Genomic DNA, 21,876 nt, shown 5'->3' with positions numbered 1-21,876 from the left:
GTTCATTATATATATAATAATTATATAATATATACAATATGTTGTAGATATATATAATAAATTGTTATATTCATATTACTGTATATATAATTTATAATATATAATATATATTCTGAGTTTATATTCTAGTATTAATATATTGAGTATATTGAGTTAAATATCCCACTATGTCACTTGAGCTTATATGTATATGTACTCGAGTTTATATACATATTTGGTAGATACACATATAGAGAGAGTATAAAGAAAAAGAGAGTATAAAAGTAAGCTGTTAATAAAATGTTTAAAATATTGAACAGATATTTGTGAAATTTGGAAGCTGTAGCTTAAAACCATAATAAAGGCTCATATGCTTGGATGGGTTGAGCACTTTGATATCTTAATATCTGGGTATGCCTGGATGGAAAGAAAGCTTGTAAAACAAGCATCAAAATAATAGAATAAGTACAACAATCTTTATGCTGAACATTAAGAATGTTAAAACATAGTGATGACTTTCAATGAGGAGCTCCTGTTAATAAAGTGCTCAGTGAGAAAATCCACTATATTTTGATAGTCATTCCAGAATCTTCCAAAATATTAGCTAGGGATAGCATATTGTTGCATATTATGGTTATTTTTAAAAGAGACAGTGCCTCTTTATGAAATTAGGCTTGAGCTTTTTTTAAAATCACATATTTAGCTATCGACCAAGATATTCATTCTAATAATTAGTATGCTGCTATTGCCATATCCACGTTTGAGTTTTCTTCCCCCTAGAATTTTGTTTCCCTTTTAAGGAAAGGGAAAAGTTTTTATATCTAGTATATATTCTAGAATGAATTGGTTAATCTATCCATTGCATGAAAGAAAAATACTAAGGAAAGCGAATGCAGCAGAGATCCTGGGCTGGTCCTCTGACCTCGGGGTGGGGTCAACGAACTTCAGCCGGCCTGTGATGCCCCACGAGGGGGTCCCCCAATGAGGGAGGTGTTTGCAGGAATGGAAGCCCGGCATTCTGCAGCGAGAAGAGACAGCCGACCAGCTGAGTCACGTGGTGGGAGGGGGCTCGCACGCGCTCTCTCCCCCCCTCCCTCCCCTTCTCCTCCACATCCCGTCCTCTGATATCACAAATCTGTTCCTCCCTGGGAGAGCTGATTAGCATTCAGTGGGTGCAGTTGGCCGGGAGCGAGCGGCGGCGCGGGCAGGCGGGCGGGGGCGCGGCCGTCCCCCGGGGAGCCGCAGTGGCACTGGGCGCAGGATGGCCGCGTTCTAACTGGGATCCTCGCTGACGTGCGGCTGCCGGCTCCTTGGCAGCCGTCTTTGTGGACCAGTAGGCAGAGGGGAAACGGACGCTGCCGAGCCTTTTGCATCTTGGAAGGGACTGTAATCTACTGTAGGGAAGAACAGAACCTCTCAATCACGCGGTGTAAATAAGAGACGGAGGGGAGCCCAAAAGAAAAGGAAGAGGAGGGGAAAAGTGTGTGTTGGGGGAGCGGGGAAAAGCATTTTTGGTGGATGGTATGAAGCCAGCCATGGAAACTGCAGCCGAGGAAAATACTGAACAAAGCCAAGAGAGAAAAGGTACCCAGCGCTCTGACAATAGCCTGTTTCCAGCTTTTCACTGGGGTGCTTTCAAAGGGGTAGCCCGGTTTTGTGTCTCTTGGAAAATAGCTCTGAAACAATCCCTCTGGCATGGTCTTGCTTTCAGGGTGGTTTTTGCCTGTAGGCTGATGTTAAATTAATAGAGCAGCCTTCCTTCAGCCCAGTCCTGTTCCAGATTTTACCTACTGTGGATTTCCCAAAAAGATGTATGCACTTAGTCACCTTGAGATGGGGAAACTTTTTTTTTTCATTAATGGAATGAGTCATAACTTAATTTCGATATTCTGAGTTATATTCCAAGTAGGTGCAATACCTTGTTTCCTCCTAATGACAAGGAAGAACTATTAAATATGCTTTGGTTCTGCTAATGCTATAGTGATTCTCTATATTTCTCTAATTTTCTTATCTAATATGATTGCTATTTTTGTGTATCCAAGTTCTAACTATGACATATAGTAACTACATTAGAAGCTTGAGAGACACAGTATCAACTTAGTCACCTACTGCTGTTTAAAAGAGTTTAAAAGAGAATGTCTTCTACTATGTACAATTTAGAGATTTGATTAATACAAATAGATAAAGGTCCTGTTCCTTAGACAGAATTTTGGAACATATCATGGTTCTGACATGCAAGGTGGATTTTTTGGAGAAGTGTTTGCAGTAAGAAAATGGTAGAAAACAGCAGCAAAAATTAATGTCTTTTCTTAGGTAATAATTGATTTCAAGCTCAATAGCACATAGAATTTTCTCAGCCACTGCTATGTGAAGGGCATCTTTCTGCATTGGAATTTATTTTCCTCATCCAAAGTTACAGATTATCAAAAGGCACAAGAACGTACTCTATACCCACAGAAACTTTATTATTAAGGTTATTTCTCAAGGCTACAGCAAACACTGAACATCTCTAAACATAGTAATTCTTCAAGGTGGAGGCACAAGTGTGTTTTACTTATGAATCTGTACATTGTACTGTCTGAAATTGCTGTTAGTCAACAGTTTTACACCTATAAAAACAGCAATTTCACATAGATCTCAAATTGGCATGTCATTATAGAGACTGTTTTGTATGGGATTTCTTCTGTACATAAGACTTTATGTCTTATAAACAGCAATTTTATTTATAAATTGTTAGTTTATTCCAGTTCTTGCATCAAACCTATCTACTGCAAAACACCAAAAGAAGAAGTTAAAGGCAATTCCTGGAAAAAGAATTTTAAAAGCTACCAAAACTGAAAAATACAAACAAGCAAATATGGTAATTACAGAAAATCATCACCATCATCATCTTTGTAGTTTCCCAGTTTCCTAGCCCATTTTCATTACCAGTACATATAGTAGGCATTAGACTTATCACTTCACTATTCCTTCAGATTTAATTTTTAATCTTAAATTTAAAATAAATCAAGAAAGTATGTCAGTTACAGTCTTTGTATGATAATTTCAATGGAATAAACATTTATTTTAAACTTTAAATCTGAAGTGATGGTGGAATGACAAGCATACTCAAACACTTGTTTTCGTGACAATTAGATAAGCCAATCTCTAGAGCAGCATTTTTGGTAGGTCACATTGTGATTACAACCTGTGTTGTTGCAGATCATTAAAATAAATCCCAACTCATATTCTTTTTTTTTTCTTTCAGCAAGGAATTTTACTACTAAATTTAATCCTATACATTTTATCACCTCACATAATTTTATATGTACTCCCCCCCCTCCTCTTTTCTCATTTTCTTTCAGTTGTTGGCATTAGATTCAATGCCACTCTCTTAATTTGGGGTGTTATTGCAATACTCTGTAGCCTATAAATAAATAGCATTTGATAGTTATTAGAATATAATATATATAAGGATATAATTTAAACTTTTGGATATAAATTGGCCTCAGCTTTTCAAGTTAGTATCCTTTCTGAAGAATTTAGTCTGAACAACATATCTTAACTGCTGTGGTTCACTGATACCTATTTAAGACAACTGTTTCTTTAAAATACATCAGAATGACTTCCTGTTGTAATCCAAAACTGTACCAAGTCCTGAAGAAAGACTGTGTTTGAAACAATTTTATATCCATCACAGAACACAAGTAGGTGACCAAAATTTGTAACTACTTAGTTGATACTCAGGGATTTTAAAAGAAAGGAAAGGATACAAGGTTTCTTAGGGATCGCCCTAAGAAACTGGCAGTTTTAAAATTGATAACTTTAAATTAAATCAAAATGTGATGGTTGAGTAATGATTGATAATATTCACTGTGTAAGCATATGCCAAGGAAGACATCTAAAGAGAAAATATCTAAACAATGGACTCATAGAGAAAACTGTGGCTGGACAGATGTTACCAGTTATAAGTAGGAGTTGTAATACCATCTTCTTTTACTGTTTAGAAAATTTAAATGTGAAATAACAGCTCTGATGATCTATCAATTGCTTTGGGGTCTTTTTTCCCTTTTTTGAAGGGTAACAACTTTGTAGCCTCAGCTCTCACCAGTAGTGTTTCTGGGGCTTTGGTCCTATCTGTATTCCTGAGTTCATTGACATGGTTTATTAGATCTGTGCTTTATATACATACTCACCTCCTTATCAAGATGTTTTCCATAATCTTGCTCTTCTTTTTTGAAAACTTGTCCTTTCTCTCTCTCTCTCTCTTTTTTTTTTTTTTTTTTTTTTTACAATGGACAGAAAATGGACATTTTCTACATTTTAAAGTTCTGGTTCCTGTTTATTTAACAACTCCTTCAATTTCTTTTCTCTCACATTTTATTATAAGCAGTCAGGAGGAATCAAAAATACCTTCCTCAAACACTGGACATAAGTATTATTCAGTCAAGTTCTTTGTATATCATAAAGAAGAATTGTCTTTTCTGTATTGTTCAATAGCATGTTCCTCATTTCCATCTGAGATCTTACTAGAATAGTCTCTTATTGACATATTTCTACCAATACTCTGGTATTGGTTAAGAATATGGAAGCTTTCTTTATAGCTCTTCTTTTTTTCCTTCTGAGCTTTCTTCAGAATTGTCTTCAAGTGTTCATATTTCATTCATTCATGGCAATCTGTGCTTTTTTTTTTTAAACATGTACCTCAAAAACTTCACCAGAATCTCCCCATTTCCAAAGCCACTTCCACACTTTTAGGTATTTGTTACAGTAGCACTTTCACTTCTCAGAATCAGTATTGTCATGGTCTTCTTTAGATAAACAGGAACAGTAGCACATTGTAGAAACAAGTCCATAGTCAGCAAACTCACCAAAAAGAGTGAGTTTTATGGTTCCATTTTCAGTAGAGAAGTCCCAGATCAGTCAAGCAAAGATAACACAATCAGTCTGGTCTTTTACTATAAGACTATAAATCCCATCGCCAGGCCTCATCCTGATGACTTCATCTAACCCCAAACACAAAGACCCTATCTCCAAATACCATCACTATGGTGCTGGGGCTTCACATATAAATTCAGGGAGGACAGTAACATTCAATCATAAGACTATTGCTTTTTTGCTTTTAACCTAATATTTACTTAATATTTATTAGAGATCTATTTGTTCTGGGTATGTAAGAATACCTTGTTAAGATGAGGGTAAAGTTTTACAGATAAAATAACTATTCAGTTACTTGGAATCGTTTTGGTTAGGGTCAGTGTGAGAGGTTCACAGCCACTATAAGAAGTGAAAGTCAGATCAAATCATAAGGTAATTTAATCTTCTGGTTCTTTGCACTAGCCCACTTCTTAATTTTTAGAAAATGTTACATAACTTATATCTGAGAGATGTCTTGAGCAAGAAATTTTTTTTAAATCTAGGGAAGGTTGAGGCTTACGAAGTTTTTAGAATTCTGAATTGACATTACTGAACTAGAATCTAGATTATTTCTTTAGGAGGCACAGAAGCATAGAACATATCTGAGGGAACTCAAAAGAAACTCTTGCTGAGCTAACCACTATTGACCCCAAAAAAGGCACCAAATGTCCAAATCACAGTAATATGATATGGTATTTTCAGAAGTGTGCACTATGGAGTCAAAATTTCCTAGGTCCATACCGAGGATTCTCTACCCTTTTGCTGAATGCTTGTGGTCAAGTGATTTACCATCTCATTGCCCTTGGTTTCTTCATTTGTAAAAAATAGAATGATAGACATACCTATATCTTTCTGTGGTTATGACAGCTAAAAAAACAGGTACAGTGCATTTAACATGATGATAAAGGCTTTGTGAGATTTTAAGTATACCGAGTCAGGACACTTGATTGTTAGGTCCTTATTCTTAGTGATCTTATGTGCACAGTAGAGGGTTATATGCTCACCCATACGTGAAATAATTACCCATTTCAATGTCAGAATTATCTTTATTATCTTTACTATTTGTAGCACTGCAGAGGAACATAACCCCTTACAGAATTTATGGGATTCTCAGACATAAATTGGCCATATCAACTTTATGGTTTTTTAGGGATTTCAAGATTTGAATCAACAAGTTACTATATACCTACTTTGTCCTAAACAAATTTAGAGAATATTTTCTTCCCTGATCTTCAGTGAATATTGAGAAATACAATATTATCACATAGGGACCTGACTCCACAAAGCCACTGTGTATCTCAGTAAGTAATGGTGTAACCCTAAACCAGCAGCCTTTTTTCTATAACACTGAAAGGCAACTGGAGCAGGATGTAATCTATAACATTCTAGGACTGTAAGGTACATTTATTTCTCCAAAGTGCTGGGTGTGACAGAATATTTATTTCTCCAAAGTGCTGGGTATGACAGATGGTGTGACAGAATATTGCAGACATCGATAAGAAGGCAGCAATTTCACCATAGAATCAGAAAACTTCAGGATTATTTGTCACATTCTTCAGGACTTGGGCTGAGTACCATTATGAAGTGTGCACCTTTATTCATTTTTTTCTTATCAGTTAGCAATTATATTGTACTTTTGGTTTGAAAATGAAGTAGGCATAAAGAAAAATATTGTGAGAAACAAAATTTTTAGTATAGAATTAGTGTCTGCCTAAAATGACAATTTTAGGAGTAGAGGAGAGAAAGCATGGTGGGAAAAATGAAATAAAAACATTTTGATGGTTTATATAAATTTAAATTCAAAATCAGAGGTTGAGATTCAATAAATTTTCCATTTACCATGCTGAGTTAAGAAACTTCATATAAAGGACTGCATTTTGATAGCAAACATATGTATCTATGCCAGTATTAGTTTAACTCTATGGCAAAACAATAAATAAAACTGCTAATATACAACATTTCCTGGATATAAAGACACTGACTCTTTACCACCTGAAATTAGCAGTGAACAGCAGGGCTGAAATGGAAATGTGCAGGAATCACTGGATGTACTTAGGTTCAAAGAACGACCAGTACAGTCTATGCCTATCTGGGATACAATGCTAGCTTCAAACATTGTATATATCTATATATAACATAGATATTATATAGCTATAATATTATTTGGGATGGCACATAAACACATTTATGTTTTTCTTGATGTATTAACTATTTCATATGGGTTTGGACAGAAGTGGCCCTTAAAGGATTTTAGTGAACTTTTTTCTCTCTCCTTCTCCATTTCACCTCATCTTTTACCTATCTTCTCCCTTTTCCCTTTTTTGTCACCTTAAAGGAACAGTGTACAGTGAGATTTGTCTTTGAGTTGACCAGAGTATTTCCAATGTCCAAAGAAATAATGAAGAAGGGTATTAACACATGTATGTCACAGGGCTGAGAACTGTGCCAGCAGTAACCTTACCTCTGAGAATACAGTGGGTACTTCCAAATGTCTTTCTGGCCCTTCTGATTTATATTTCTCTGTTTTAACATCAGTAGATACTTTTGAGAAGGAAAGAATCAAAGCCAATAAATAGCCTCTTTCTTGTCTACTCGGGTCTGGTTTGTCTCCCTCCTGATCCCATCTTGTTTCAGTTTTCCCTTCCCTACTTCCCACAACCCCTAACCCTGCCTCTCAAATTCCTCATATCAGGGAGACCATATGATAGTTGTCTTTCTCCAATTGACTTATTTTGCTCAGCATAATACCCTCCAGTTCCATCCATGTCTTTGCAAATGGCAAGACTTCATTTCTTTTAATGGCTGCATAGCATTCCATTGTGTATATATACCATATCTTCTTTATCCATTCACCTGTTGATGGACATCTATGTTCTTTCCATAGTTTGCCTATTGTGGACATTTCTGCATGAATATTGCAGTGCATGTGCCCCTTCAGATTAGCATAACTAATTTTATTATACAAAAGCAATACAGTGAAAAAATTGAGAACATGACAATATTTTTTTAAGGTTTTATTTATTTATTTGACAGAGAGAGATCACAAGTAGGCAGAGAGGCAGGCAGAGAGAGAGGGGGAAGCAGGCTCCCTGCCAAGCAGAGAGCACAATGTGGGTCTCGATCCAAGGACCATGAAATCATGACCTGAGCTGAAGGCAAGAGGCTTAACCCACTTAGCCACACAGGCGCCCTGAGGGCATGCCAGTACTTTGATGAAGAGTTTTGATGTTACAGACCTATTTCATAGGGCTGCAGAGACCCAGTCTTGATAAAATGTATAATTCACCCCATGACTCCAAGTGGAGTTGTTGGAACTGGCAGGATCTAAGCACCTGGAAAAAGTAAGAAATGCAGACCTGCTTTTTTTTTTTTTTTAAAGATTTTATTTATTTGAGAGAGAGAGACAGTGAGAGAGAACATGAGCGAGAAGAAGGTCAGAGAGAGAAGCAGATTCCCCGTGGAGCTGGGAGCCCAATGCAGGACTCGATCCGGAGACTCTGGGATCATGACCTGAGCCAAAACAGTTGTCCAACCAACTGAGCCACCCAGGCATCCCAGACCTGCCTTTTTTTATAGAATCAGCATTTTAATGAGATCCCAAAGGGATATATATTCACATTGAAATTTGAGAACCACTGTTCTTTCAGAGGGGCCTGTAGAATTTTCTTACAAAGGGCCAGATAGTAAATATCTATGGTAGTTCTCTGCCTTTTAACTGCACCAATTGACAATTAAAAAAAAAAAAAAAAGAGTGACTATCTGCCAATAAAACTCTTCATGTTTCACAAGATCTTCTTTTGAATTTTTCTCCTTACTCGAGTTTAATTTTTTTCTTTTTTTTTTTTATGTTTTCTTTTTCTTTTCTTTCATTCTCCCTCTCTCTCTTTCTTCCTTCCTTTTCTTCCAACATTTTACAAATGCAAATACCATTCTTGACAGGGTTGTTTTGATCCCTGCATCACAGTTTGCCACTTCCTGCTCTATAATACTTCTTAATTATGACTGGTCATTGAAACCATATGAAGAGCTTTAAAAAACAAACTCATACATTCTGTCCATAGAACTTCTGAGGTAATTGATAAGGTGAAGCCTGAGCTTTAGGATTTTTAAAATATTCTCCAGATGATTCTAATGAACTGATTTTTAATACATTTTATTTGAAATTAATTTTGTTATAAGCATTTTTTTAAATTTAAAAATTAGCATTTGGCAGTGCTGCCAAATATCTCAGACAAGGATTGTACAGAATGAACAGAGCAAAGTTTCTCACCCTTGGGCACTACTGACATTAGCTCTGCCTGTGACTCTTCACAGGGACAGCCTGAGTCACGAATGCGGTTCCTTTCTAGAGATACCTTCTCTTTTGTAGGGGCCATACTGTGCATTGTACAGTGTTAGCAGCATGCCTGACCTTTATCCACTGGCATCCAGTTTAACACCACTCCCTGCCACAAAGTAACAAACAAAAATATCTTCAGATATTATTTAATGTCCTCTGAGCCATACTCACCCCTACTGAGAACTGCCATGTAGACCATTTTGAATCAGGGAGGCCTATGTACATTCACTTTTGCTTCTGTATGTCAGATTCTTTCCACCTCTATTTTCCTGTTGCTGGTTGTCTAAAAGATGTAAACTTGGCGTGTTTTCTTTTTAATTTTGTGGCTCATTATAAATCAGTAAAGTAGATAGGAATGCTGTTTATCGGGATGTGTGTGTGTGCGTGTGTGTGTGTGTATGACATTCGTTCCCTAAGGAAGAATATAGCCGTTATTAACTCCTGGACCTCCTTTTGAGCCAGCATTAAATCTGCTGCCAGGATTAGAGACACTTAGGGCAGATCATTAGGCCTTTGTGAATTTATAGCCATGGCAACAACTATCTGCAAGCCTGAGGACAAAATGTGTTTTATTTTGTTGTTCTGCACAAAAAGTCTCAGGAATGCTGGAGACAAAGTAGCCATTGAGAGTTAGAGGCACTGATCCATGTTTTTTCTCCCTACTATGTAGTTTATATTTGAACTGTGTTAGGCTAATGCACACTGAAGTTTTTGTGTGAATTCAAACCTAAAATTCTCTTTAGCCAGAAACTAGGTAAATGAAGGCTTATGATATTATTAGCCCAATGTAGATTTTTAATATTTGGTGAGACGTACTGAGAATTTATATTAAAATATAGTAGACTGATATTTGTTTTACTTTAAATGAAGAAGAGATAATCATCAAAACTGCTTTCCTTACTTTTTCTATTTCATGTTAACTAATATTGCCATTGCTGCTTTGATGCTTGGGAAAACTCCATCTGTGGATTTCTAAGTGTACCCAAGAAAGCATTGATGTCCCTAGCTAGGATTAACTTTGAACAGTAGGCTGCTCTGCTGATATTTAGTACCACCTTCACATTTGAAAACATTAGCCCTACCCATGACTCTTCATAGTGGGAAAAGCCTGAGTCACAAGTCCATTTACTTTCTAGAGGCACCCTTAGCACCATGGAGGAGGGGACAGTGAGGCTGGCTTTCTCAGGACCTACTCTGGTAAAGCACTAAAGCATCTTTGCTCTTCTGAGAGGAGCAATATATGTGTGGCTCAGAGATGGCACCAGTTACATTCTTTTCACATAGCTAAACAATTTGGTTGTCTTCTTTGCAGATCTTGGAACTTGCCATTTGATTGGCAAATGGCTAGAAAATTGTGGCAAGTCCAGTGGGCTGCCTCTTAAGGAGAAAACTGAAAACAGGCTTCAGCACAAAAGCCTTTCAAATAGACTCAGGACATGCCTCCTCCCCCCCCAAGAACTGGGGAGATGGGAATTTTGACCAAAATGGGCTTCTCAAACTCTCCTACAGACACAAATCCCCTGATGCCTTATTAGAATGCTGACTTTGATTCAGCTGACCCAGGGTAGGGCCCAAGACTGCATTATTCTCAAGTTCCCTGATGAAGTTGATGTTCCTCATCCAAAAACTATGCTTTGCAAAGCAAAGGGTCTGAGTCACTTTCAAGTGATAAGTGGTCCACTCATGTCTTGTCTTGGTCTCTGAAAGTTCTCGTTGCCATCCAACAGCAGCTGACAGCATCCAACTTTAACTCTTTGGGGCTATAAACACAGGAATCCAGTTACCCACTGGAAACCTTCCCTTAAGATGACGTGCAGTGTCCTCAATCTCAACGTGTCTAAAACTGAACTCATCATTTTGGTTCTCCAAACCTAGCCCTCTTCTGATCAACCCTAGCTTAAGGAAGAGAACAGCACCCATCCAGTTACCCACACGAGACAATTAAGAATCCTCCTTGGTACTCACCAGTCCATCCTCAGCCTCACCAGCAAATCCATACCAAGTTGTGCCCATTTGACATGTTAAACATCTCTCAGACTCTCCATTTCTTCAGCTTCCCTTGCCGCTACCCCAGTCCAGGCTCCTGCCATCTTTCACCTGAATTATTACAGTGTGCTCCTGGTCCTCTACACATCTACTCTGTCCCTTTCACAGCAGCCAGACTGCTCTTGTACAACACAAAGTATTCACTGTGCATAAAAATGTTCCAAGGCTTCACCTGCTTCTGAGGCTAAAACCAGAATCCTTAATGCCACTTAGAAAGCCCTGAGTGATCAAGCTCCAGTAGACCGCTTGTGCCCTTTCCATGCTTTTCATATATTCTGTGCAGTTTTTTACCTGATTCAAGAAGGAGAGGAAATGTGGTCCCTGTTATTCCACTTTGGTCAGAAACCAGAAACAGAGGTTCTCAAAATTAAGCACCACCAAAAGTACACAGAAGGTTTATTAAAAAACAGACTACTGGATTAACTCCCAGTTTCTGATTTAGTTGTTTTTGAGTGGGGCCCAAGATTTCCCACTTTTAGTGTGTGGTTCATACTCTGAGTACCACTGCTTCCAGATATGGGTCTGCAAATTTTTACTATAGAGATAGAGTCTTAGGCTTTATAAGACATGAACTCTCTTTTGACTATTCAACTCTGCCATGTGAAAAAAGAGTCACAATTTGTAAGTAAGTAGGCATACCTCTGTTCCAATAAAACTTTATTTACAAAAATATAGGCTACAGTTTGACTACCACTGTTTTAGGAGAAACTTAACATTGATTCTGTCAGGAGTAACAATAGTACTTGTTGCCAACTTTCAGAGCAAAGGAGAAATCATTAATTGTAGCACATGGGGAATACTTTCACAGAGTCTGATGGTCACTGTACTCAGAATGACATGGTAGGGAAGATTATGTTTGCATTTCTAGGCTTGTATTTCTAACACTATGAAATAGAACACTACTATGTACATACGTTATAAGAAAACCTACATCTCCGTCCCAGGATACACCCAGGAATGGCTACATAATGTTCAGGGCTTCTAAAAAATTAAAATTCAGACACCTGTTTTAAAAACTTATTTAATATTTTACATAATTAAACTGAGAAAACAAAGACTCGTTCAATGGCTCAGTTGTTAAACGAAAATATGTCCTATGTGAATAAACAGGCCACAGCACATGTACATGCACATGAGGCCAGCCTAAAAAAAGAACACCATCATGGACTCTAGCACCATGTCTATAACATACATATGATACACATGAATACATGAATTTCTGTTCAAAAATTCTATAAATTTAGAAGCATTCCTAGTATCAATATCAGATTTAGACAATATCTTTAACGTTTTCTTGTTACCTCTGTGCATCAATTTTGATTTTTTTGGAATGAGGTGTAGCATATAGCCAGATTCTCCTGGGTTCAAACATATCTTAACACACTACAGATAGAGATACTTTCTAGACTCACAACTTAAAAGCGGGGGTATGTGGCTGCTCAGATATGAACTACAGAAGCAATTTTAAACCTGCAGAGAACTGATCAACAAAATAAAAAGAAGCTCTCCATTTTGCTATATTATTTCATATAGTTCCCTTTATTATAACAGAAGTTTCTTGTCTTATTTGCAGTTAGGATCCATGAGAGTTTTTTCTGTATTTGTTGCAATAAGATGATCAATATATTGACTTCTGGGAGCCAGAATTCCTATAGTTATAAATAAAATCATCTACTAAAAATGCAAGAGTTTTGGAAGTGCTTTGTATCAGATGAGAAGGTATGAGTCTTAGAAGAGATATCCCAAATTCTTCAGTCCCTGGTTTTCTCTGCCAAAACTAGATCCATGGAATGGGGTATCTAAAATCCTGAGAGAGATAAATCAAAGGAAAATATGAACCTTTTTCTAGTGCTAAATCTGGGACTGAATGTCATCATTTTTATAACTCCATTTGTCTTTCTGAGCCGGGGAGCAGCTCCAATCTTATTCTCTAAAGCTTTGGATGAAAGACTGTTTTGAAGTGGCAGCTGTGCATTTGGAAGGCTGAGTTCTGTTGTTAATGGGCAAGCATGGCATGCCACCTCACCTCACCCTAACTCAGAACAATGAGGAAGGAAGTGGGCTTACTATAGTGTGTGTGCACCAAAAATATGCAGGAAGTAATGAGCATTCTATCAGATTATATGGCAGTCCTGGTATGTCAGCTCTATATATATCCTGCATACTAGATCTTTCTGCATAAAATTCTTTCTGACCTCCTCCAGTATAAATCATCATCCCTCATCTTCTTCCTTCTCTGCTCACCATCACTGGCTCTCCAGCAGTCTGTATTTTGGCCCTTATCACGCTACTGTAATAATTGTTGTTTGCCTGCCTCTAGTGTTACACTGCCTCTAGTGCTATACTGAATAGCACAGTCCCGAGGCCACACATCTCTGTCCAATGAAGACCAGCTGTAACTTCATTAGCTAGGAAAGCAGGCAATATCTAGTTCTTCACACCATTCTACAATGGGTGAGAGGGTGAACAACACCAAATCAACAGGTTTTTTATGTAGCAGAACATAAGGCTAAGAGTTACAGTTTTTCTTGCTTTGGGAGTGTGGGGAGAATTTGGACTTTCGATTGCCTTCTCCACTCACCTTGTTTCCAAGAAATTTGTATGACAGGATAAGATGGAAGTCCATCTTCCATGCTGTTAGTTCTCAAGTTCCAAAGATCTTGAAGGTAGGGACCTGATGGTAAAATTGAATTGTATTGTACACTGGTTTGCATTATATGTAGTTTCATATATCCGTTTTAGGTAGGTTGGTCTTCATGACAACAGTCAACCATCTTTTGAAATAAAACAAAGCACACTTTCATATGAAGGCCTAAGATATTTTGTTTTCCAGTGAATTGAAGAGAAATCTGGTTTATGTCACCTCTGCTTTATGCTGGGTAGTCATTCCCTGTCTACTGTAAAGACCATTTAGGAAAAGTAAATTTAGCTACATAATGTGCTTGTCTTGAAGTATTGAACAATTCTTCATCACAGTTAAATAGCATAATGAATTCAGCTGGGTTCTCTGACAACAATTAAAAGTTTGGATAATCCTAAACAAGGGATGGAAGTCAGGAGAGGTACTGACATTGCCCCAAAGCCAATGCCACTTCAACTGAAACATAAATGTCTCTTAACTGAAAATATAACCTGACCCTATCCTTTTGAGAGGGTAGAGAGCTTTATAAAATCTTAAGTAAAAGATTTGTTTTGAAAATGATCATCTGTATTTCTCAAGATTTGGCTTGAATTTCAACTTTTTCATTTCACTTTATTGATCATTTTGTCTTTTCTTTTTCTTCTATTCCTTTAACTTCACCTATTAGTTATGGGTTCTTAATCTGAACACTCATATCAGAGAAGACAGGTAGAAATTGGGGAGGATGAGGAGACAGGAATAAACTGTGGTGTTGGCAAGACTGGAGAGACATTTTTATTAAAAAGTTGAGGGAATTTGATGTTAACATGAATGAAACTTGAGTGGATTTTGGTGACCTTATACTTGTATGGACCAAAAGACCCTTCATTTTTCCAAAATAACTATTTTGATATTTTTTGAACCCAACAACAGTATAATTACTATGTCTGCTTCTTTTGATTGCCCAGGAGGTCAAGAGTGGGAGAAAGTTATTGGTTGCTAAGAAATAGAGGTATTTGAAATCCCTCCAGATAAAGTTGAAGTGTCACTATTCCTGGAACTGCAGCTTCACTGCTGTCCTCTCTTTTGACTTTGTTAGTGAACAGTTGCTCCTCACTGTTGCTGGAGCAGCCTCCCATTCCAGCCCCAGGTCAATGAGGAAGCTGTAGAATTGTGACTTACTCCATTAATTTTTTGTCACTTGGTTGGTGTGCTACTAATCCTAAGTAAATTAACTTATGTTCCCTCTTGGAGAGCCAGGGTCCTACCCACAGAGTGATAAGGGCTACACAAAACTGGCATATTGAGCTGTTATCCACAGAACATGAAATGGGAGCTGGCAAGGGCGAGCCCTCTCTGCAAAGCTGTTGTGTTGATGAAGACGGAGAGGTCTTGCCCATAACCGCTGCATTTTGTCTTCTTTGGGTCCAGGCTGCTTTGAATGCTGCATCAAGTGTCTGGGAGGGGTCCCCTATGCCTCTCTGGTGGCCACTATCCTCTGCTTCTCTGGGGTCGCCCTGTTCTGTGGCTGCGGGCACGTGGCCCTGGCGGGCACTGTGGCAATCCTTGAGCAACACTTCTGCACCAACACCAGTGACCACACCTTGTTCAGAGAAGTGTAAGTATTAATTACCTTTTAAAGTGTTTTTAAGGGGTGCCTGACTTGCTCACTTAGTAGAGCAGGTAACTCTTGATCTTATGGTTGTGAGTTCAATCCCCATGTTTGGTATAGACATTAACTTAAATAAAAATAAAAGTTGAAAATTTAAAAAAAAACGTATTTAAAAATGCAACAATCTGGGGCACCTGGGTGGCTCAGTGGGTTAAAGCTTCTGCCTTCAGTTCAGGTCATAATCCCAAGGTCCTGGGATTGAATCCTTCATTGGGCTCTCTGCTTGACAGAGAGCCTGTTTCCTCCTCTCTCTACATCTGCCCTTCTGCCTACTTGTGATCTCTCTGTCAAATATATAAATCAAATCTTTTAAAAATTAAAAAAATAAAATACAACAATCTCATGGCATTTCTTAAAAACTATAGTGTAGTAAAGGTCATTGAAACGTGGTTAAATATGAAATGGAGGCAACTGTCTTCCAATGCATACAATAATTGTACTGGCAGGATCTGTCTGATACAACTATTTTAGACTTCTAGATTCTATTTAAGACTTACAACTAACAGGAAGAGTCTTGGATGGTTAATTTTATGCAGTTATAGCCCTCATAATTGTAGCATCTATTGATACCATACCTTTCACCCTCACAGACCTTGAGTAGCTTGCACATTGCTGGCAGAACCAGAGTGGGCAAAAACTCTGCCCACTCTGTAATTACAGAGTGTTGCTTTTGATTACAGGGTCAGGCAGCCACTGTTGCTCTTGTCAGTTTTCTAAGTCCTTCCCACTCTGGCTAAATGACTTCCAGGGCCAATGCTTATCTTCCCCCTCCTTTATTTTCCTCTTTTCTTTGTTGGGAGCAAGATATTGAGGACTACAACCATGTATGTGAGAGAAAGTAGAAAGTAACTCCATATGCCCAGGTGAAGACACAGGATTAGAAAAGACATCAGAAGATCTTAAATTTACATCTTAGGGTGATCCTCAGCATAGATATTCTGCAAAATTCAAAAGCAATGAACAAAAACATAGTGAAGCATATGGAACAAAAATCTGATTTCTAAAGTTACCACATCATTAGATTAACATATACAGTTTTCAACAAAAAATATAAGGTATACAAAATAAAGAAAGCATCGTTTCCATGGAAAGGAAAGAAAAATACAAACTGTTCCTTAAAAAGTTCTAGTGACAGGTCTGCTACACAGACTTTAAATCAGTGGTCCTAAAAATGTTCAAAGTCTTAAAGGAAGATCTGGAGGAAGTTAAGAAAACAATGTCTGGAACACATGAAAGTACCAATAAAGAGATAGAAAATCTAAAAAAAAAAAAAAAATTCTGTAACTGAAAAGTACAACAATAAGTGAAAACATTTGCTAAAGGGATCAAAGGCAGATTTGAATTGATAGAAGAAACAATCAGGAAACATGAACTAAGGACAAAAGAAATTGAGGTTTTTTTTAACAACAATAAAGAAATGAACAAAGATGAACACTTTAAGGGGCTCATGAGACACCAGGGAGTCCTGGAAGGAAAAGAGAGAAAAGGGGGCAAAGAGAATATTCAAGTAATGAATATTCAAATATTCAAATAATTCAAAAAAATAATGTCCAAAAAGTTCCCAAATTTGATGAAAGACATTCAGGAAACTCAACAAATTCTAAGTAGGGTGAATTCTAAGGTTAAAACAATTATAACCATCTATCATTAATATAAATCAAAAATAGAATTGAAGGTAGAAAAAGTCTTACAATAATAGTTCGAGACTGAATACCACACTCTCAATAATAGAGTAATCCCATATACATAAGTATAGAAATAGAGGATTTAATCCATACAAAAATCCAAACTAGACCTGCCCAATGTATTCTAGATATTCTATCCAACAGTTGAATGTACACCCTACTCAAGTGCACAGATCTCCTGCATTTCTTATGATAGACCTAATGACAGGGGACATTTCCTATGATAGACTATATGTTAGATCACAAATTAAGTCTCAATGATTTGAAAATTCAGGTATCATAATATCTTTTCCAAGCACGATGGATAAAGTTAGAGATTAATAACAAAAGGAACCTGAAAAATTCAGAAATTGTGAAAATTAATACACTCAAGCAACCAATGGATCAAAGAAGAAATTATATGAGAAATTGGACAAATGACAGTAAAAACACAGCATACTAAAACCTAGGGAATGCAGTCTGAATAGTACTGAGGAAGAAATTTATAGCTACAAATGCTTATACAAACAAGAAATGACTGAAATCAATTACCTAACTTTACAAATTAAAGAATTAGAGGGGCACCTGGCTGGCTCAGCTGGTTAAGCATCTACCTTCTGCTCAGGTCATGATCTCACGGTCATGATCTCAGGATCATGAGATCAATCCCACATTGGACTCCCTGCTTAGCGGGGAGTCTCCTTCTTCCTCTGCCCCTCCTCCAGCTCATACATGCTCGCACGTGCCCATGCTCATTTGCTCTCTCTCTCTCAAAAACAAACAAACAAATAAATAAATAAATGATCTTTTAAAAAAAGAATTAGAAAAACAAGAACAAATTAAACCCAAAACTAGCATAAAGAAGGGAGTAATAAAGATTTTTTGATTATATAAATGAAATAGGGAATAGAAAAATAATAGAGAAATCAGCGATACATAATTGACAAACCTTTCACTAGAGAAACTAAGAAAAAGAACAAAATGATTTAAAAAATCAAAGATGTAAGTAAAGATATTACCAATTCTATAGAAATAAAGAGTACTATAAAAGAGCTACTACGAACATCTGATAACAAGTTCGATACCTTAGATGAAATGGACAAATTCCTAGAAACACAAAAATTACCGAGACTAAAGCACACACCCACAAAAAATAAAATAGAAAGTCTGAGTAGACTTAAATTATCAGGGAGACTGAATCAGTAATCAAAAATGTTCCAACAAAGAAAAGCACTGGACCTGATGGTTTCACTGATGAATTCTTCAAAGTTTTTTTTAAAGATTTTATTTATTTATTTGATGGAGAGAGTGAGAGAGGGAACACAAGCTGGGGTGGTGTAAGAGGGAGAAGCAGTCTCCCCACTGATGCAGAGCTCGATCCCAGGCCCCTGGGACCATGACCTGAGCTGAAGGCAGATACTTAACAACTGAGCCACGCAGGCACCTCATTTCAAAGCATTTTAAATACTAACATCAATCCTTATCAAACTTTCTCAAAAAATTGACCAGAAAGGAACACTTCCTAACTCATTCTGTGAGATCTGCATACCCTGATACCAAAGACAGATAAAAACACTACAAGAAAAATACAAATTAATCTCTATAAACATTGAAGCAAAAATCCACAACAAAATTCTAGCAAACTGAATTCAGCTGTATAAGTTGCATATGCCATGACCAAGGATTTATTCAACCATTATTCAGCATAAGAAAATCTATTAACAAAATTCACCATATTGACATAAAAAGGGTGGGGAAAGGAGGAAGCATAATTATTTCAAGTGATGCAAAAACATTTGATAAAATTCAATACTCTTTAATAAAAACAGTCAACAAACTAGGAATAGAACGACATTACATTATAAAAAATTTAAATGAAACTTAATGAAAACTCAACACCAAACATATTCAATGCTGAAGTACTGGCAGTTTTTCCTCCAAGATGAAGAAAAGGCAAGAATGTCTACTCATATCACTTTTATTCAACATGCTACTACAAGGCCTGTCTAGCAATTAAGTGAGTAAAGAAACAAAATGCATCAAAATTGGAAAGTAACAAGTAAATTTATTTCTGCTCACAGATGGTATTATCTTTATATATATATAAATACTATAAATATATAAAACCCTAAGGAACACCATACACAAAAGTTAGAACTTAAATTCAGTGAAGTAGCAGGATTCAAAATTATCACTTAAAAATTAATTGATTTCTATAGAATATTAGTTATTAATTTGAAAATGAAATTAAGAAAATAGTTCCAATTACAGTGCTATCAAAACAAACAAATAAAATACTTGAGAATTAATTTAACCAAGGAAGTAAAAGCTTTGTACAAGGAAAACTATGAAACAGTTCTGAAAGAAATTTAAAAGTACATAAATGGAAAGCCATTCATGTTCAGGGTGTGGAAAATTCATTATTGTCAGTAATACCCAAAATGATCTACAAATTTAAGCCATCCATACCAAAATCTGAAAGATGATTTTTTTTTTTTTTTTTTGAGAGAGAGAGAGAGAATGAGAGAGGGCATAAGAGGGGAGAAGGTCAGAGGGAGAACCAGACTCCCTGTAGAGCCGGGAGCCAGATGCAGGACTTGATCCCATGACTCCGGGATCATGACCTAAGCCAAAGGCAGTGGCTTAACCCACTGAGCCACTCAGGTGCCCTAAGATGATATTTTTGCAGAAATAGAAACACTGACCCTAAAATTTATTGGAATTTCCAAGGTGCCAAGTAACCATAATAATCCTTTAAAAAAAAGAAAAAACTGGAGGACTCACACTTTCTGATTACAAAGATACAGTAAACAAAATAGTACTGGCATAAAGATAGACATATAAACTGATGGACTACAACAGAATAGAGAACTCAGATATAAACTCTTGCATATATGATCAAAAGATTTCCAAATGTGCCAAGATCATTTATTCAATTGGGAAAAGACAGTCTTTTCAATGAATTTTGCTGATAAAATTGGATATCCACATACAAAGGAGTGAAACTGGACTCTCACCTAACATCATATGCAAAATTTAACACAAAATGGATCCATTCCTTCACCATAAGACCTAAAACTATAAAACTTTTAGAAAAATACATAGGGCAGAAGTTTTACATTGGATTTGGCAATGATGTTTCATATATGAAACCAAAGGCAGGCAACCAAGAGACAAACTGGACTTCATGAAAATATAAAAAGGTATTATCAACAGAGTGAAAAAACAAAACACAAAATAGGAGAATGTATTTTTAAATAATATCTGTAAAGGGATTAATGTCCAGAGTATACAGAGAACTGTTAAAGTTCAACTGAAAAACAACCTGATTCAAAAATGGGCAAAGGACTTGGGACACCTGGATGGCTCAGTTGGTTGAGCATCCAACTCTTGGTTTCAGCTCAGAGCAGATCTCAAGGTCTTAAGATCAAGACCTACATTGAGCCCTGATTTGGGTTCCATACTCAGTGGGGAATTTGCTTCTTCCTCTCTGTTTGCCCCTCCCCCTGCTCACTTGCTCTCTCTGTCTCAAGTTACTTACTTACTTACTTACTTACTTAGTAATTCTTTCTTAAAGTGGGCAAAGGGCTTGAACAGACATTTATTTAAAGAAGATATGCTAGTAGCCAATAAAAATGTAATTCATTATTCAACATTAGTAGGGAAATGCAAATCTAAACTACAGTGAAATTCTGGGAAAATAATAGATTAGGAAAATCCTGATCTCACCTCCTCTTACGGACACTGAAACTACAATTACATATAATAGAGCTAATTATGAAAACAATCTGAGGACTAGCAGAACACATCTTCTACAGCAATTTTTTTTAAAGATTTTATTTATTTATTTGACAGAGAGAAATCACAAGTAGGCAGAGAGGTAGACAGAGAGAGAGAGAGAGGGAAGCAGGCTTCCCGCGGAGCAGAGAGCCCGATGCGGGGCTCGATCCCAGGACCCTGAGATCATGACCCGAGCCAAAGGCAGCAGCCCAAACCACTGAGCCACCCAGGCGCCCCGCAATTTTTTTTTTTTTTTTTTATGAAGAAGAGGAGGGGCAGAGACCTAGTTGGGGACCAAACCTCCAGCATGAGGACCCACAAAAGAGATGAATATTAAAGGAAGGGAACCCCTCCCTGAGGAGCAATGGAATTATGCCCCAGACTGGGCATTTGCAACTCTAGGGATTTAGACAGAATATGAAAGCCTTTATAGCATCTGTCTTTGAAAAACAACAGGACTTAACTTTGGGAGCTTTAAAAAAATCAGCAGGTTTAACTTCAGAAGAGCCAAATGGTTGTGGAACATTGAGACTCCACTCTTAAAGGGCCAGAGCACTATATCACTCAGTCCAAGACTTAGCACAAAGGCAATAATTTGAAAATTGCCAGGATTATATGTGAAGGGGAATTACTGACTAATTTTAGGGCATGCATCTGTTGGGTGGGGATCTATAGAAGTTTTATCCAGAAATAGAAGTGCTGGTGAATGCCATTTTTTTTTACTCTTTTAGCAAAGCACTTATGAGAACAGTTCTTGTCCTGCTATGGCATTCCCAAACAAATCTGTCCCACCTAACATGCCCCTACATGAGGTGTTTCTCTAAAGTAATATACACAACGACACTTAGTGGGGAGCTCCAGTGAAGATAGTAGCCCTCCA

General features: G+C 37.1%; 1 protein-coding gene across 2 annotated transcripts in view; it reads left to right on the top strand.

Moving 5' to 3' along the window:
• The first annotated feature begins 1,196 nt into the window (after positions 1-1,196).
• The window catches only part of LOC132008015 (neuronal membrane glycoprotein M6-b-like), a 32,511-nt gene continuing 11,831 nt past the window's right edge, over positions 1,197-21,876 (top strand). For both annotated transcript variants that reach the window (XR_009401528.1, XM_059386374.1), the window contains exons 1-2: positions 1,197-1,563; positions 15,312-15,498. Coding sequence is in view for 1 of the 2 variants with exons in the window: in XM_059386374.1 (XP_059242357.1) it covers positions 1,503-1,563; positions 15,312-15,498 (248 nt within the window). In the remaining variant the exon portion in view is untranslated. The remainder of the gene's footprint in view (positions 1,564-15,311; positions 15,499-21,876) is intronic.

Source organism: Mustela nigripes, unplaced genomic scaffold, assembly GCF_022355385.1.
Source record: "Mustela nigripes isolate SB6536 unplaced genomic scaffold, MUSNIG.SB6536 HiC_scaffold_20, whole genome shotgun sequence".
In the NCBI taxonomy this organism is placed as follows: Eukaryota; Metazoa; Chordata; class Mammalia; order Carnivora; family Mustelidae; genus Mustela; species Mustela nigripes.
The sequence above is the reverse complement of the archived record's forward strand: the minus strand, read 5'-3'. Positions and strand labels throughout refer to the sequence as shown.